General features: G+C 41.6%; 1 protein-coding gene across 3 annotated transcripts in view; it reads left to right on the forward strand.

Annotated features, from left to right (window-relative positions):
* The first annotated feature begins 2,065 nt into the window (after positions 1 to 2,065).
* The window catches only part of PRKCA (protein kinase C alpha), a 163,822-nt gene continuing 148,993 nt past the window's right edge, over positions 2,066 to 16,894 (forward strand). For all 3 annotated transcript variants that reach the window (XM_075111539.1, XM_075111538.1, XM_075111540.1), the window contains exons 1-2: positions 2,066 to 2,367; positions 5,914 to 5,945. In XM_075111539.1, the coding sequence (XP_074967640.1) occupies positions 2,195 to 2,367; positions 5,914 to 5,945 (205 nt within the window). In that variant the 5' untranslated portion in view covers positions 2,066 to 2,194. The remainder of the gene's footprint in view (positions 2,368 to 5,913; positions 5,946 to 16,894) is intronic.

Here is a 16,894-nt window from a genome sequence, read left to right on the forward strand (position 1 = left end):
TTGTGGAGGATATTTGCATTGACTGGTAAATTAAAGATATACGACACACCGCAGCGGCGCAAGACGAGGTCACTCTTCTCTTGCATTTGTTGTATGCCCAGTGGGCATTGTGTGATGTACGGTTGTTCAGTGTGGCCTCAAACAGCATTTGCAAGTATGCTGTTGGGTTTCTGGGTTGCAGGAAGGGGAAAGGTTTGTGAAGGAGAGCGTCTGGGCTACACCTTTGTTTGTTGTGGTGGTGGAATAACATATCTCACAGTAGGTACAGGAAGCGCGCCTCTGTGAAAGTCGCAGAGAGCAGCTGGGTTAGCTGCACTCTTTGCCATGGTGGTGGTTGTGCTTGCGGCACAGTGCAGCAGCTGTACTGAGTACAGGGAAAAGGGGGGTGTGCTGGGGGTCACCCAGGCCTGTTGCTGCCAGGTCCCTGCCCAGGCCCCGGGGCTGCTGAGGGCAGCAGCACCACTTGGTGCCAGGCCCAAGTTGGAGGGAAGGTGGCAGTTTCCATGGCCGACACTGAGCGAACCCCGTGTCCGTGTGTGAGCTGCCCTCGGTGTGTGCGTCGGTGTGTGAAGGGAGGCAGCTGCTGAGCGTGTGTGAGGCAGACAGAAAAGGGAGCCGGCTGCCCTCTGCATCTGTGCATGAAGGGAGCTGAGGGGGTGTGTGTGAGGAGAGCCGATCTGTGTGGCGTGGGTGTGAGTGTGTGCATGAGGGAAGCCTGTGTGGGTGAGGGGGTGCGAGAGAGGGAGGAACCAGTGTGCATGAGGGAAACCGGTGGGTGCTTTTGGGGGCAGCTGGGGCGTGGGTGTGAGAGGAGCCAGCGTGTGTGTGTGTGAGGGGAGCCGATGTGTGTGAGGGGAGCCGATGTGTGTGAGGGGAGCTGGTGTGTGTACGTGTGTGAGGGAAGCCGATGTGTGTCAGAGGAGCCAGCGTGTGTGTGTGTGAGGGGAGCCAATGTGTGTGAGGGGAGCCGGTGTGTGTTATGTGTGTGAGGGAAGCCGATGTGTGTGAGGGAAGCTGGGGTGTGTGTGTGTGTGAGGAGCCAGTGTGTGTTATGGGTATGTGTGAGAGGAGCCGATGCGTGTGAGGGGTGCCAGTGTGTGTTATGTGTGTGTGTGAGGAACTGGTATGTCTTACGCATGTGCATTAGAGGAGCTGGTGCGTTCTGTGCCTATGTGACAGGAGCTGGTGTGTGTTGTGTGTGTGTGTTACATGTGTGTGTGTGAGGAGCCAGTGTGTGTTATGTGTGTTTGTGGGAGGAGCCGGTGTATGTTAATGCACGTGTGTGTGAGAAGTCAGTGTGTGCAACATGGGTGTGTTACACCTGTGTGTGCTGGGAGCTGGTGTGTGTTACGTGTGTGTGTGAGAGGAGCCGGTGTGTGTGACAGCAACTGGTGTGTGTTACGTGTCTGTGTGTGTTTGAGGGAAGCTGATGTATTTGAGGAGCTGGTGTGTGTTGCATGTGTGTGTGTGAGGAGCTGTGCATGTGTGAGGTAAGCCAGTATGTGTGAGATGAGCTGGTGTGTGTTACGTGTGGGTGTGAGAGGAGCCAGTGTGTGTTATGTGTGTGTGTGTTATGTGTGTGTGTGTGTTATGTGTGTGAGGGGAGCCGGTGTGTGTTAAGGGGGTGTGTGAGGAGCCAGCGTGTAGTGCGTGTGTGTGTGAGGGGAGCCGGTGCGTGTTATAGGTGTGTGTGAGAGGAATCGGTCTATATTACGGGTGTGTGTGAGGAGCCAGTGTGTGGTGTGTGTGTAAGGAGCCGGTGTGTGGGTGAGGGGAGCCGGTGTGTGTTACGGGGGTGTGTGAGGCGAACCGGTGTGTCTTACGGGTGTGTGTGCGAGGGGAGCCGGTGCGTGCCCGTGCGAGGCGGGGGCCGTGACGGGAGGCGGCAGGTGCTGACGCCCCCCCCCGCGGTGCGCGATCCCCCTCCCGGCGGGGCGGCCCCGCGCCGGCCCCGCCCCGCCCCGCCCGCAGTCGGGGGATCGCTCACCCCGCGGGCGGAGCAGCCGGCGCGGGCCCGGGCCCGGGATCCTCCTCCCGCTCCCGACGCGCCGCTCCGACGTCAGGCGCGGGAGCGGGAGGCAGCGCCCAGCGCCGCCGTTCCCAGAGACTCGGCGGCCGCCGGACGGGGCGGACGTCGGGGCGGTGACTCCCGGCGCGGCGCGGCTCCCGGCAGGGGGGTGGAGAGGAGGGCGCTATGGCCGACGTGTTCCCCGGCTCGGAGCCCGGCGCGGCTCCGGACGCGGCGCGGCGCTTCGCTCGCAAGGGGGCCCTGAGGCAGAAGAACGTGCACGAGGTGAAGGAGCACAAATTCATCGCGCGCTTCTTCAAGCAGCCCACCTTCTGCAGCCACTGCACCGACTTCATCTGGTGAGAGACCCCGGGAGCGCCTTTCCCCCCCTCGCACCACCCGCGGCCCCTCGCCTCCGCCCGGGCCCGCTCAGCTGTAGGGGATTCCCCCGTCCGGGAGCAGCCCCCGCCGCCGGGCCCGGCCCTCCCTCCCCTCGCACCCGCCTGTTCCTCGGTGCCGCCGTTTCGGGGTGCGGCAGCCCCCGGCCTCTCCCCCCAGGGTCGGGCAGGTGAGCCCCGATGGGGCAGAGCCGTGGCGCCTGGTGCCCCCGGCTCTGTCGCATCTTCCTCCTCCTCCCGGGGGGGGCTGTTTTCGGCCGCCGGTGCTGCGGGGCGCCCTGCCCGAGCTCGGGGCGAGGGGAGCCCCCGGACCCCCGGAGGGCAGCGCTGGCCGGTGCCGTGGAGGTCAGCTGGGGCTGAAGGCCCCCGCGGGGGACATCGCTTCCCAAACCACCCAGATCTGTATTTCCTCACCTCTTGTGTGTCACACACACACCCCCCCCCCCCCCCCCCCGGATTCGGCGTGGCTTGGCTGACACCCACCCCCCCCGCCCCAAAGCCCCCTTCTCCGCGCCCGCCTGCCCGGAGCGCAGCGGAGCTCAGCCAGCGCTACAGCTGCCGCGGCGCAAGCGGAGGGGGTTCTGTTTCAGGCTGTGGGTGTTGCTGTGTGGCACAACTTCGGCAGCCCTGCCTTTAACTTTGTGATCAGTGCCTGCTTTATTTCCTCCTGCCGCAGATGGAGGGCAGGGAAATTGGGAACTCAGTGTCACTGCTGCTACATTACGTGTTTAGGAAAGGGAGGGTTTTTTTTAAGGGAAGGGTTCCTGCTAGAGGGAAGGGAGGAAAACTTCCTACCAACACCCTCATTACTGGGCTGTTAGGGGGAAAAATATACCTTTCAGTTCCTGCCATGCCCTCTTCTGGGCAGGATTGCGCTGGGCTGCAGGCCGAGCCGCTCGGGTGTCTGGTGCCCTGCACCCTTCGCTCTCCTCAGCCTAGCCTGCGAGTGGGCGTGCGGAGTCTGCTGGCTCATGCCCTGTGCACTCAGCGAGGTGAGGCAAGTGGGGCGGGTGTCACCCTTGCGTTTAGGTGGATGTTCCGTACGTTCAGCGAGTGTGCGACATAAACAACTTGGGCTTCCTTTCCTTTACCTGAGACGTGGCTCAGCTCCAGCCTTGCTCTGCTGCTGCTGAAGTTTTCACTGTAGGTTTTGCTGCTGAAAATGAGAGCTGTGATTTATTTTAGCCGAAGTTGTAAAAGATCTAGAGGGGTCTGCGCCCAGCTGGTTCTGTGTCTATGGCAGGTGTCTTGCTCTTTTCGTACATGTTTATGTGTCTGGGCACAGACCTTTGCCTGCCTTCTTGAGATTTCCTCCGTTTGCATGCTGAAGAAAAGACTGTGATTGCGCCAAAAATGATTGACATATTTGCAGAGTAGGGAAGGGAAGGAAAGGAAGGAAAACTGAGATGGGTAGACTGCAGAAGAAATAAGAACAGGCAAATCAACTCTGAGTGTTGTGTTGGTTTTTTTTTTAAATTATTCTTACCTATTTGAAAAAAACCTGCAGTTTGGTATTTTAAAAGTGAGACATCTTCAGAAACTGGTTCAAAGTTAATCTAAACCAGAATGAATTGGGAGGTGTGAAAAAATGCTGCCGGGTTATTGTCAGGCTGTGTTTGTGCAGATAACTAGCACAACTGAAAACCAAAGCAGAATACTGTTATGAGAAGAGGCACCTGGTGACAGGATGGATGTGAAAAGTGAAAAGGTGTCCTGGAGTTGACAGGCGGCAAGAGCAGCTGTGCTCTTTTGTCTTGCTAGTGAATCTGAGGAAGCTCTTAACATTCATCAACCGAGCATGTGACAACCTGAAAACTTTTCATTTCCTCATGTGAAGATGGGCAACTCTTGAATGAGCATCATATCCTGTAAAAAATGCTTCATCTATGTCCAACTTGACATGTGGCAATTAACATATGCTTTAAGGTATAAAGAATAGTAAATACTGCCTCTCAATGAACTATGCAAATAGATTTATTTTCTTAGATTGCCTTTGGCTAGGTAATATTTACTGAAATAGTTTAGTGCCTCCTTATCTTCTTAAGCAACTTTCACTTATCTGCTTTGTTTCTCAGGTGTTGATATTTTTTTTCCAGACCTTTTACTTAAAATACACTGTAAGTGATGGAGGGTGGAGCGGACTGCAGCTGGTTAGTGTGTGAATTCCGTTCAAACATGAGGATTGGCTATGCTTTTAGATAATACAGGAATGTTCTTTACAAATAAGTCTGTTTAAAAGGATGAAAAATTATCTAAAGTCTGTTCCATGTTCTTTGTCCTGCTGTCAGCTTTCCTGCAATTGCATTTGCACACTTCCAATACATGCTTTTTACTTTTGTGAAGGCAAGAGATACCAGCAGCAGAATGGCGATATACTATAGTCACATATCCAGTCAAGTAAATAAAAGATTTTATATTACTTCTGTTTTTCTCAGTTTAGGCCTACTTAATAACAAGTAGAGACTGGTGTGTAGGGTTTTACAGAAATGCTTGAAGCTGTGTAATTTCAGTTTCCACCTGAAGTAACAGTGTACTAAAGGTTTTGTCCTGTCTCCAAAAAAAAAAACCAACCCAAAAAGTGGGGAAAGTTGTTGGTATAATTTCTTTAAAAACATTTCCACAATCTTCATAATTAAACTTGATGTTAATTGCATGCAGCCTACTGGCTGGCTTCCACAGCTCATGGCTTTGGTTCATTTGTCTTTTAGCTTAAGCAGCTCCAGCTCTCCAAATGAAAAACATTCTGCAAAGAGGGAAAATGCAGAGAAATACTTGTGGGGAGGGTACTCAAAACACTTATTTTTGTGGAAGAGTGTTTAATGTTTAAAGATAAACAAATAAACAAACCCAACAACAGAGCAGTTTGACAGAGCTGTAATGTATGTTGGGACTCTGGGTGCCATGCGCAACACTTGTGTGTCACTGCACTCACTGGTAAAGTGTTACACGCAGATTTGTATTCTGTTATGGAAGTGAAGCAAGGGAGCTGGGAGAACAATCAGTATGAAACCAATGGGCCTGTCTTTTCATTTATATTGGAACAAGCAAAGCCTTTAACCTGCCCCCTTTCCATACAACAAACTGGTATCTAGCTGAGGCGCATACCTCAATTTGGATGAAAAACGAAGTCTGATTTGTTTTATACGCCTTTCCTAGAACTTGGGATATTTTACATTGCTGTTAAGTATACGTGTGACATTAAAGGAGTTGAAATATTATGCAATAATCACAGGTGATGATAATTGTAGATCCAAAATAGCTTGTAAAATAATAATAATAAAAAAAGTTGTTGCCAGAAGCTGGAATTACATAGCAGGTGACAGCTATTGTTCTCTGCTTTGAAATGGGTGGGCCATTCTGTGTTGTATATTTTAAAATCTGTTGCTGTCTTAGCAAAACCTGAAGTAATTTAATATGAAGCTATTTTTATGTTGTTATAGGTCATTGAGAAGAAATTATAATGAAACATGCTAAGACAGTTTTTTTTCCTTTTTCTTTTTTATACAGGGGATTTGGGAAACAAGGATTTCAGTGCCAAGGTAAGCCACAAATGCTTTGCTGGCTAGCATGCATTGTTGCCTCTTACTTTGAAGGCAGCCAAACCTTGCCTGCAGCAAGAAGGAAACAAGCCTGGAAAAACTAAGCAAGCATCTCAGCCTATGTAAATTCTAAAGGAGGACAATTATTCCATTAAATAACTATTGGTATCCATATCCTATACATGGAACAATCAAGTAATTGTTCATACTGTAATAAAACAAAAAATTTTTTTAAAATCTCATCATGGTAAATGTCATATAATCTACATGAAATGCAGCTTCTAACTTCTCATGAAAATAATCTGTGCAATTTAGCTTTTGCAGAGACCATTTTTCACATCAGCAGCTCTTGTCTGTGTGGGCGTTTTGAAAAAAATGGATTCACTTCTAGTCATATGGCTTCTTTTCATAACACAAACTCCCTGTTTTTAATTTTCATATACTGTATTTTTAGCAGGACCTTTGGTTTGAACTACATTTTAGGATAGGGAGCATTTTTCTGTCTTATGTAATACTCAATTACAAAAAAATCCACCCCTACAAAATTACCGATTTAATAAATTCTACTAACCTTGAGAAATTGAAAGCTGCTGTAGTAGGAGATAACTATATACATGAAAGCCAGAGCATGATATGTCATATTCTCACATATTCAGTATTTTTCCTAATTTCTTATCATTATTTAACAATTAATCATAAAATAACCACACCCAACTATTGCTATTTTTTATGTCATATGTTTACCTAATTAGGATGAGCCTTTTTGTTGTCCCTTTCCTCTTCCCCCACCTTCTTCCCTACCATTTCACCTGCAGATGTGCACTGCGTACTCATTAGCTAGCCTTTTGGTTGTTTCTTTCATTATATTTTTAAATGGTTGTTTGCTAATGCTTTAGAGCATATTTGACTATCCTGAATGTTGCTTTTACTTAGCAGTTGGTGAAATTATGGGTTCTGTGGTATTTTTGTGAAAGTTGATGTTAGTTGATACTTCTTGAAACTAAACCTCTGAGAAACAATGTAAAAGAATGATGCCTTTTAATGATGTTGCAATAAATGTATTTCTTTCTGCAAGTAGAAACTTGCAGAGACACACATAGAGGGAAAGCATTGCATGCCTTTTCAGGGTAAGCATGCGACTATGGCTCTACTATGAATCTTGTATACAAATTCCTCTATGCCCCAAGATGTTAATATTAAATTCTGTAGATATCTTCCAGTTTTTTTGCCGCTCCTGGCATCCAGAGCGGTGCTGTAGATCAATCTGTAGTCCTCAGTTGGTAGTGGAATGGCATTTCCTGAATCGCATACAGGATCGCTCAGGGATTTCCTAGTTAAGGAATTTTTTAGATGTTCATCAGAGATTTCCACTGGTATACAGAAAATAATTGGGGCTGCATTTAAATTATAGTAACCTACCTTAAGCTTTGCAGTTTGTACAGCATTGACTTTCTCCCATCTTCCAGTCGGGCAGCTAGTGGCCCAAACTGGCCATGATCCACTGATCTGAGCCACAGATCCCATTTGGTGTAGCAGTTCATTTCCAGTATTTTGTATTCTGTGGCCAGAATTCCTTCTACCACTGTAACTCTAGCTAGGAATGGTTTTGTCTGGTGAGGACCAATCTTTATAAAGCCAGCTAAAAGTTTGAGTTATCTCATCTTCCCTCCAAATGCCATGCATGAACACAACCAAGAGTAAAAGCAGTAGAGCAGCTTGATCTATTTTTAAATGCTTCAGAAGTGACACTTTTCAGGAATCTAAATATGTTCAAACCTGACTTTTGTATGTATCAGAGCAAGATCCTGCAGTTTTTCTTTGGAGACTGTTGTATTCAGTGTTCTTGTCTGTATTCTTATACAGTCAAAATATCTAAGAAATAGTCAAATTTTAGGTAGTCTGTAGCAAGTTATTTGGTACAGTGGTAAGTTTAAATAGTGGAATTTTTTTACTCTCATTCATTAAATTTTATTGCAATCAAAATCAAAGAGTTCGTACTTTTGGGGTAATAGTCTTAAAATAAAACTTCCGTGATGAAGTTAAGCAGCTGAATCAAAATTTTTCAGTTCAAGTTTCTGAAGCTTCCACCTAAAAAGTCACCAGCTAAAGCTGGATAGAAGAATTAGTTAGAACATGAAGAGTTAAAAAAAGGAAGTGTGAAACTAGAAGGTAGGTTGCAAAAAAATCCCATAGTTTCTTTAATTAAGCAACTGCCTTTACAGAAAAGAACTACAAATGAAGAATAAAATGGAAATTTCAGTATGACATGAAGGAAAGACTATTACAGTGACAGCTCCTAGTGTAACTATAGTTCTTGGTCCGTCAGAGTTTCCATTATAAGAAACTTTTGTAGCACTGTTTTCAAGAGTGTTATAAAATCTCCTGCTAGACAGAAACTTGATGTCAGGCAGGTTTCAGAGTTGGATGGTTTTATTATTTCCAAAGTTGTTTTAAATTCCTCTGGCCTTTATTACCAAGGGGAAGAGGATAGGTCCATAATAGTAATGCATCAAACTCAAATGATGCTTCTACTCTAAGAAACTGCAGTTTTTCTATGAATATTTGCACTAGTAATTCTCTAATTAAACAGAAGTCCTAACTTAGTGTTTATGCAGCATTAAACATTGCAGCTAACACAGTATGTTTTTATACATTTTTAAAACTTCCTTTAAAATGTCACACAAAATGCAGTTCTAGTTTTATTTTGAAGAGGTGCCCTCAAAAAGGAGGAGTTCTATTTTATGTTTAAATCTAAATCTTATTTAAATTAAAACTTAATGCTATACTGTAATGATTTTTTTTTTGACCATTAATACCCGTTTTCATTGGACTTGCTTTGAGCCGTGGAACGTGTTTTCGACTGTGTGTGATAATCATTGGTTTTTCATTGCAGTGCCTATGTTTCTGCTGTAGTGTTCAGCTTCAGCATTATGTAAAGACATTTAAATGAGTTCTTTGGAATTGAAGAGAAATATTATCATTTATTTCATTAAAGAGCTTTGCAAAATTATTTTTTCTCCTTATTTTTATGGGATCCCTATGATTTTGCAAAAGACAATAAATTCAGTTTTGGTATGGCTTTTAATGCGGCAGAGGTTCAGGGTGCAATTTGCACTATTGCCACGCAAATGCTTAGCAAGAGACAGTCCATGTCCTCAGTAGTTTGTCTTACTGCATGTATTCTGCTGTGGCTAGCTACTGTATTCAGGACGTCTGCTTAGGTTTACATCTATGAGTTGTGATATGCTATTTCATGGAGCAGAATTCTGTTGCATTATCGGCAATAAATTTTCCAGAGAGAGGGGTTGGGGTCAAGAAGTAGCAGTGGAAAAAGCCTGGGCCAGTCTTTGGGAATGTCTCAACTTGAAAGAGTTCAACTTGATTAACTTTCTCCTAAGGAATATATTTTCACTGCCTCCTGTTATTAGGAAGCATTTTGCTGTTTGTGTTTTATGGTTGACTTATACAAATATGAACTATTCTAGAATATTGTGCTTTTGAAACATGAGTTCTTATTCTGCTGTTTTGTTTTTGCTGTTTTCTGTTGATTGTCTTTGTGGTAGTAAAACATGATGGTAGGATTATTTCAAGGAGTTATGGCTTTGTTTTGTTTTCTTACATTGTCAAGCAAGACAGCAAGCTGTCTGTAATGCTGAAAGCTTTTCTCTGACATGCACCTGGAAATGCTGCAAGAGGCATGTGAAAAAATGGAATAATTTAAACATTTTTCAATCTGCCACAGTCTGAAAGTTCCTCTTTTAAGAAAGCAGACTTTAAATTGAGCAAGCTTTAAAGTTAAATTTTGGCTTCATTCTTTTGATGCTCTTATACTTTCAGTATAACCTACATTTGTTTCTTTCTGTTTGATTTGTAAAAGTTTTTGTGGTGAACACAGCACAAGTAGTGATTCAGTAAGATGTGAACTCTGTATGTTGAAGAATGTGTATTTATGTATGTTTAGAGTTGTTTTAGGTTCAGCACTGAAGGCTCAGCAAGTTCCTCGAACTTAAAATATTTTTAGTTACAGCAATATAAATGTGATCAACTCATGTTCCTGATTAAGGGCCTGTTAATTCTCTCCCGAATGGTCAAAAATTATAGTTATTAACTGCAAGTTTTCCCTCTTTTATGTGGTTTATGCAGGGTCTACTGAAGTACAATATTCTGCTATAGTTCAGCTTTGAAATACATTTGGCTTAAGGATAATAACTAGCTAAGGAAGAGTTTCATGGCCGTTTTCTAATTTATACATAAATAAAAACTAGAAAAATGAATTAAAGCAGATGATTATGTTTAGCTAATCTGTGCAACTGTTGCTCTTTCCACTTTTTCTTCCTATCTTCTGTCAATTTATTTTCAGGCTATTTTTTTCTCAGTGTTAGGCTATTTTTTTCTCAGTGTTGAATTTTACCTTAAGTTGATGTGGTAAGCTTTTTGGAATAGCTTGTGTCATCCCAGGTACAATTCCTAATGCAGCTGGTTCAGGGTTAGTCAGACACCTATAGTAACTCCTTCACTAAAAATGGAATGGTTGGATTCTGTTCTTTTTACTGTTCTTGTAAATATCATAACATTGGCACATCAAACCAGCACTTCATTTCCTCTGCATTGTTTATCTTTTGTCTGCTAGTTCTTGACCTCTCTTCTACAATGAAAACCCACTGAAGCCTCCTTCTTTTAAATCATGCATTTTCATTAAAAAGGTTGTCTTAAAGGTCTTTGTAGAGAGGCGGTCGAGAAAGTAATTTTTAATGCTGTATCTGTGATCTGAAGATATGAACCGGTGAAACCTCTGAACACCTGTGACCTGGCTGATGTGCAGTTTTTATTACTCCTCAGTTCTGTTACCACAGGTGTACAGAGGAAGCAGCACAATTAATTCTTTCTTTTGTGTGGATCAAGGCTTAATTCTTGGTTTTCCATCCTGATAGCTGTGCTTCCCCTACCAACAGTTTCTTGTTCATTTCACTACTTCATTTTCCTTTGTAACTAGAAAAAAAAAACCAACCTCAAACTAATAAAGGAAATTTATTACATTGCTGTGTTGCTTCTCATAAAATATTTTCTGTCTTCCTTACTTGGAAATGTTATTGCCAAAGGGTGGATAAGATACAAAGTAAGTTCCCCTCTCTATGCCAGAACTGCTTCTCTTGTATCATTAACATTTTTGTGGTAAGATCGGATATTACAGGCCACAGTTTGAACAATGTGTGTTTTTCTTTGCAGTCATTATATTACTTATTAATCATGTGCTACAGTTTACATTAACCGACATTTCTGTAAGCTGGACACCGAGAAGTGAATTCCATGGAATTCACTAAGTCTGTGACTGATGCTTTCTATGTAACAACAGTGAGCATGAAATCTTCTGAAATGGAAACTTAGTATGGATATTCTTAAAACAGCTGACTTGTTAATGATTTTCATGCATGTAACTTGGAGGTAGCTGTTCAAAAATGGAAACCCCCGAGCAAAAACTAAACGCATACACATCCTGCCAAAAACAAAACCCAAACAAAAAAAAAAAACCCGAAATACCAACTCCAAACAAAACCCAAACCCACCTGGGAGCAGAAATTGTCTGTGCAGACAGTTTCTGTGATTCCTCTAGCCAGCTTTGTCCTTTCCATTGGCCTTTTGCCCTCAGCCTAATCTGTGGACTGTGTATCTCTGGACTCCTCCTCAGAGGACAGCGATTTTAATGATCTGCAGATAATCTGACATACAGATTATAAGCATGCAGATAAAAGGCTTGTTGTGCATTTGCCTTATTGCCCTCTATTTATTTATTTATGTATTCTTCACCTCCTTCGGCTGTCCCTTTCCTTCCCTTTGCAACATATGTCCCATATCATGAGGAAATACAGTCCTGTTAATTGCCTGATGCCAGTGTAAGTTTAGATTCTGTTCCTGTCGCTGCAGCTGAACTATGAGAGTTCTTTGAAAAATTACCCATGTTCCAAGTTTTTACTGAGAACAGCGTTGCCGTGCCAGTGCAACTCCTGAGTTTTAATGAGTGCAAATACATTAGTGTTGGGTCAGATCAGGAAAGCCCTTTGGAAATGTATGTCCCAGTCGTCCCTGCTTTCACAGTGCTTTGGTTTGCATTGCTGGGTGATCTTGTAGCATGCAAAGTGGATTTCCTTCGGGTGATACTGAACAGAGAGTTACGTTACCGCAGCACATTTAATGTCCTCCAGGTGCTAAGGGGTGTTGGTTCATGGATCACACTGCAGCTAATGCAACATAAAACCCCTGAAATGTGGATTGTATGGGTGTCTAGTTCTTAGCACTGTTTTGTGCTACAAATCCGTTCCTAGTGGGGAATTACTTGATAATGTGGACATATTGCTTATGCTTTCAGCGCTTGTTTTCTGTGTGGGGATGGGGATGTGTTGTCTCTGAGCATCATTACTCTATGGAAAGGACAACAGGACATCTTTGTCAGAAGAGGGAAGACACGTGTATTCATTTTGGTGCAGATTCTCTGTTACTACAATGATGTACATAACAAAAAAAATCTATATATCAAATAGAAGCCCAATTCACTCAACAGAATATGTCAGAGAAATAGAAATGAAACAGAAATATGCCATTGTACTTCTGTTCTTCTAGAAAATTTCCTTTTGTGCTCATCAAAACTGGAACATAATTAAATCTTATCTTGCAGCAAAAGTTTTTTTTTCCTTGTCTTACATTTCAAGGGCAAACCCATTGTCACCCTTCCCACTCTTCTAACATGTTAAGTTTTGTTTACTTGAATTGGTTAGATATCCCAGCATGGTGTTCCAGTTAAAAGAAACTGACTGTTCCAGTGCCCTGGATGTAATTCTGTGAAACTCTTCAGCTTCTAATTAAAGATGTGGGAGTGATAGCTCATTCCGAGTTGACAGATAAACCAATTTGAGTCCTGCGCAAGATAAAGTTTGGCATATTCTTTATTTTCTCCTCTGCTTTGGTGTAATACTGCACATCAGCTGCTGATACACAGCCACATATGGTGTTAATTTTATACAAGATTTTTGCGGATGTAACTGACTTATGCTGTGAGCGGAATTTAATGAAATGTTGGAAAGTTGCAGAAAGATTAAGATTTCCCTGTTGGGATGCATTCATAACTATTTCTTTCACGTTTGGTTTTGTGGGTTGTTTCTCTTTAGGATGAAAGGTAAAAGTAATAAGGTACAAAAAAATATTTAATACTTCAGGCTCAGTTCCTCAGCTTTTACTTCTGCAGTAGAAAGCATGAAAGTCTAAAGTGAAGGACTCTCTTGTGTATAATTAATAATAGGAACTACCCTTTAAGTGTTTTAAAATTCTTTTGGATGCTGAACATTATAATTCTAACTGATCTCAGCAATGCTTGTTGAAGATTTGTAGAGGCTGGGAGTGCTTAGGAGTTGGTTATCAGCTCTTAATTTTTCAGTTGCAGCTATTTATGAACACTGCCTTCCACAAATATGATTCATAACAGTTACTTTGTAAGTCAGGCAACAGAGCACGTGTGTAGGCATCTTTCTGTGGATTTCATTGTCATTTACTCTGATCTCTTAATTATTGTTTGATTTACATGAAGTTTCTTGGTTCCTTTCTGCAATTATATAGCTCAGAGTGTAAGGTACCGCAGCCACTTCGGCCCTTTTTCCCGAATATCTTCTAGTGGATTCATGTAGATTTTGAAATCACTTTACTGTCTTTATTAATTAAAATCTTTTCATCAAATGAGCTTTATTAGAAGTCTGGAATATGTCCCTATAAATGTAGAAGCTCACTGGAATTACTATTTTTGCCTGTGCCCTATTGTTCACAAAACGTCTGTTTGTTTAATAATTTATTTAGACTGATACAGAAACAACTTTTTGAACTAAAAATGCAAGCTTGTCCAGAAACACCAAAAATATGGTCATTGTTACTCTCTTAATTTGCTACTTTTCTAGTTTTTTAAAATGAAGCTGCAAATTTCTAATTAATATTTGTCTTTATGTGATGGCCAGTCAAGATTTATAAAAACTTTGCTCTTCATTTACAATCACATCTATAAGTTTCGACACCATCAGAAGTGTCTGTGAATGGACAATGATCAACACAAATTGCTTGTATGGCACATTCAAGTCTTTATTTCCCATGTGTAATAATTATCAAGTTGTTTTCTTTTTTCTTTTTGCTAAGAAAATAGCCCGTATTCAGAAAACAAAATTGTAATTTTTAATTAGTTGCAGCCATTGCCCTTTTTTTTCTTTGGCTTCAATCAAAAGAATTGTATAAAGCTATTAATATTGTATACATTGCAAACATTTGCATATAGATAAATGAAGCTTATAATTGCTTTGGGGATCTGCAATTTTAATTCTGGAGCAAAACTTTATGAAGGTTATGTTTCTGAAAACTAGATATTTTTTCTGCTCCAAAAGATCCTTAAGAAGAGTGTAATGAACATTGCTACCAATTTAATTAACCATTTTCAAATTTTAAATCTACAAGAATCAGATGTTGAGAAACTGGTTTTGAAATCCAAGCAGACAGAACCCCACTAATAATGTACATCAGTGTGTCTACTTAGTGTATGTTAAAAAAGGATGAGTGTCTCAAAAGTGGATCAGATACTATCCTTACATTACTATGAAATACGGGAAAAGTACAAGGTACAAACTGAAGAGGGACATTCTCATTTTGAAGAGTGTTGAACTTTATTCCCAGTATAACTCACTTTCCAAAGCACAGATTATTTCACTCTTCATTTAACTTTAAAATTAATAGCATTTTTAACTTCTCTGGAATGTGTGCTAAATGTGTTATTCTAGCTTCTCAGTAAACAAAACATTATTCATGTACAGGAATGAGTTGGGAGAATAGTTTCTCTTCTTCTTTCAGCTTCTAGTCTGTGTTGGGTTTTTATTTTGTTTTTCACTCACCAAGACATCAACCAGAATCCACTCCAAGGTATTCTTGTCCTCAGGATATTGGCCATTAATATCCAAAAAGGTGAATCTTTCTGTTCTGGCAAAGAGTGCAGAAAGAGGCCTTATCTTATGGAAAGCTATTGTGTATGTTAGTGTGTTGGTGGCTTGATTTTTAAGTGTCTTTGTTTCCTAGGACGTTATTGTTAGTAACCGTAACCTGCATTCTTATCGCTTTTCCCTGCAGATAAGCTCAAAGTAACTTTTGTAAAGTGCAAAACGATCCTCCTCAATTGCTGTTGCTTGCTAGAGTACATCTCTGCAGTGTCGCTGTCCTGCTTCTGTACCCCACTGCCTGCATTTCCATGGCATCGCCTGATTCTCTGGGAAAAGAAGTGTTAACTAGTGCCTGTTCTCTGGTACCTGTTACCTGAACTAGTTTTTAATTTTTTGCACACAGGCTTTGATCCACAGCGAATTTTTGTGTGTCTGAAGATGGTGACATGCTGCCTGTTGATGACAGGTTCTGGGCATCGCAATTTTCTCCTATTCCAGAATTTTATAAAATAAATGCATTTCAACCTAACAATTCCCTGAATTTGTTTGACTCAGAGGAATTGTTAAAAAATAATCATGTTACAATAAATATAGAAATAGACTAATGCAACAGAATTCACTATAAAGAGAGATAGATATATTTTCCAAGTTTTTCCATCGTGGCAGGTTAGTTGGTTGAATTTCTGACGTGCCCTAAAATTAGTCAGATTTTGGATTGCTTTTACCTTGTTTGCCAACTTTTACTTCAAATGAATTAAATTTGAGAGCATTCCAAGTATGTCAGTTTTATATCTTCCTTCTTGTCATCAGTTTTTACAAATTTACATCTGTTGGATATATTTTTATAAAATGGAACTTCTCTGTTAATACAAGCGGATGTGAACACAGTAGAGCGCAGTAGGTACACTCCTGTGCATGGATTTTTCAGTTCTTCTGTATGTGTCTAGGCCCGTTGAGACCAACCTTGCAAGATCACCGAAAGAAGGGAGAAAAAAATAATTTTGTTTATATTCCTTTTCAAATATTTGGATGCCCAGATATTGCTCAGAATTCCTTTTGATCTTACTGTGTGAGCCTTTGAAATGCAGTAAAGGCTCAGTAAATCTAGCTGCACATAGTAGTTAAACTATTCCTTGTGGTGTCTCCATTGCATTGTTTGTCCGTGACAAATGAACACAACTGTTGCCAACTGCCTGAAGACCCTGGGGAATAAAAGTGCATTTTGTTTAATATGAAAACTGACTGAAATTCCATTCTTATCCCAGCATATCAGTGGGCAAAAAGGTGGTGTTTTTCATGGTAATTTTATTTCTTTGTGTTGCTATTTGCTTGTCTAAATCTGACCTATATGTTGGTACAAATAGTATGTGTTCTTTAGTGTTAGTTTCTTAATTGCCTATGCAGTAATATCCCTGATTTACCTCTAAAAAGGAGCATAGCTGCTGAAGAGGGTTTTAAAGTACAAGTGGTGGATATGTTTTATACATTTTTCTTAGAAGTGGTATTATTTCCTAAGAGATCATACAGTCATTATGCCGACTGCACAGCATGCTAGTGCATCAGATGATTTTACGCTCTGGTGTTCTGTGTGCTATTGCCAGTTGTTTCACTAAGTAGTACTTTTAAGTGTTTTGTTCTGCCTTAGATATCCGTGTGTCCTGATAAATCTTGTAGGCTGTAAAACTGATGCCTGCCCTTGTTTGACATATGCGTAGAACTCAGCAAAGCTTCTAAGATTTCTGCGAAACTGAAGTCTTTTGTCAGCTTCCTGGTGCTGTATAATGATGAACAGCTTAGTTGTCATGTTTGTATAAAGTTCTGTTCATTTAATTAAGCTTGAGCTTGGGTTTCTTTGAACACTTTACAAACCCAGAATTATGTTGTGTATTATTATACATGGTACAGGGGCAGGCGTCACTTTCATTTTCAAATATAAGTACATTATATTACAAATATTTAAGGCTTGTATTTTATTAATAACTTGTATATGCTACA

The sequence above is a fragment of the Phalacrocorax aristotelis genome, chromosome 16 (genome assembly GCF_949628215.1).
Source record: "Phalacrocorax aristotelis chromosome 16, bGulAri2.1, whole genome shotgun sequence".
In the NCBI taxonomy this organism is placed as follows: Eukaryota; Metazoa; Chordata; class Aves; order Suliformes; family Phalacrocoracidae; genus Phalacrocorax; species Phalacrocorax aristotelis.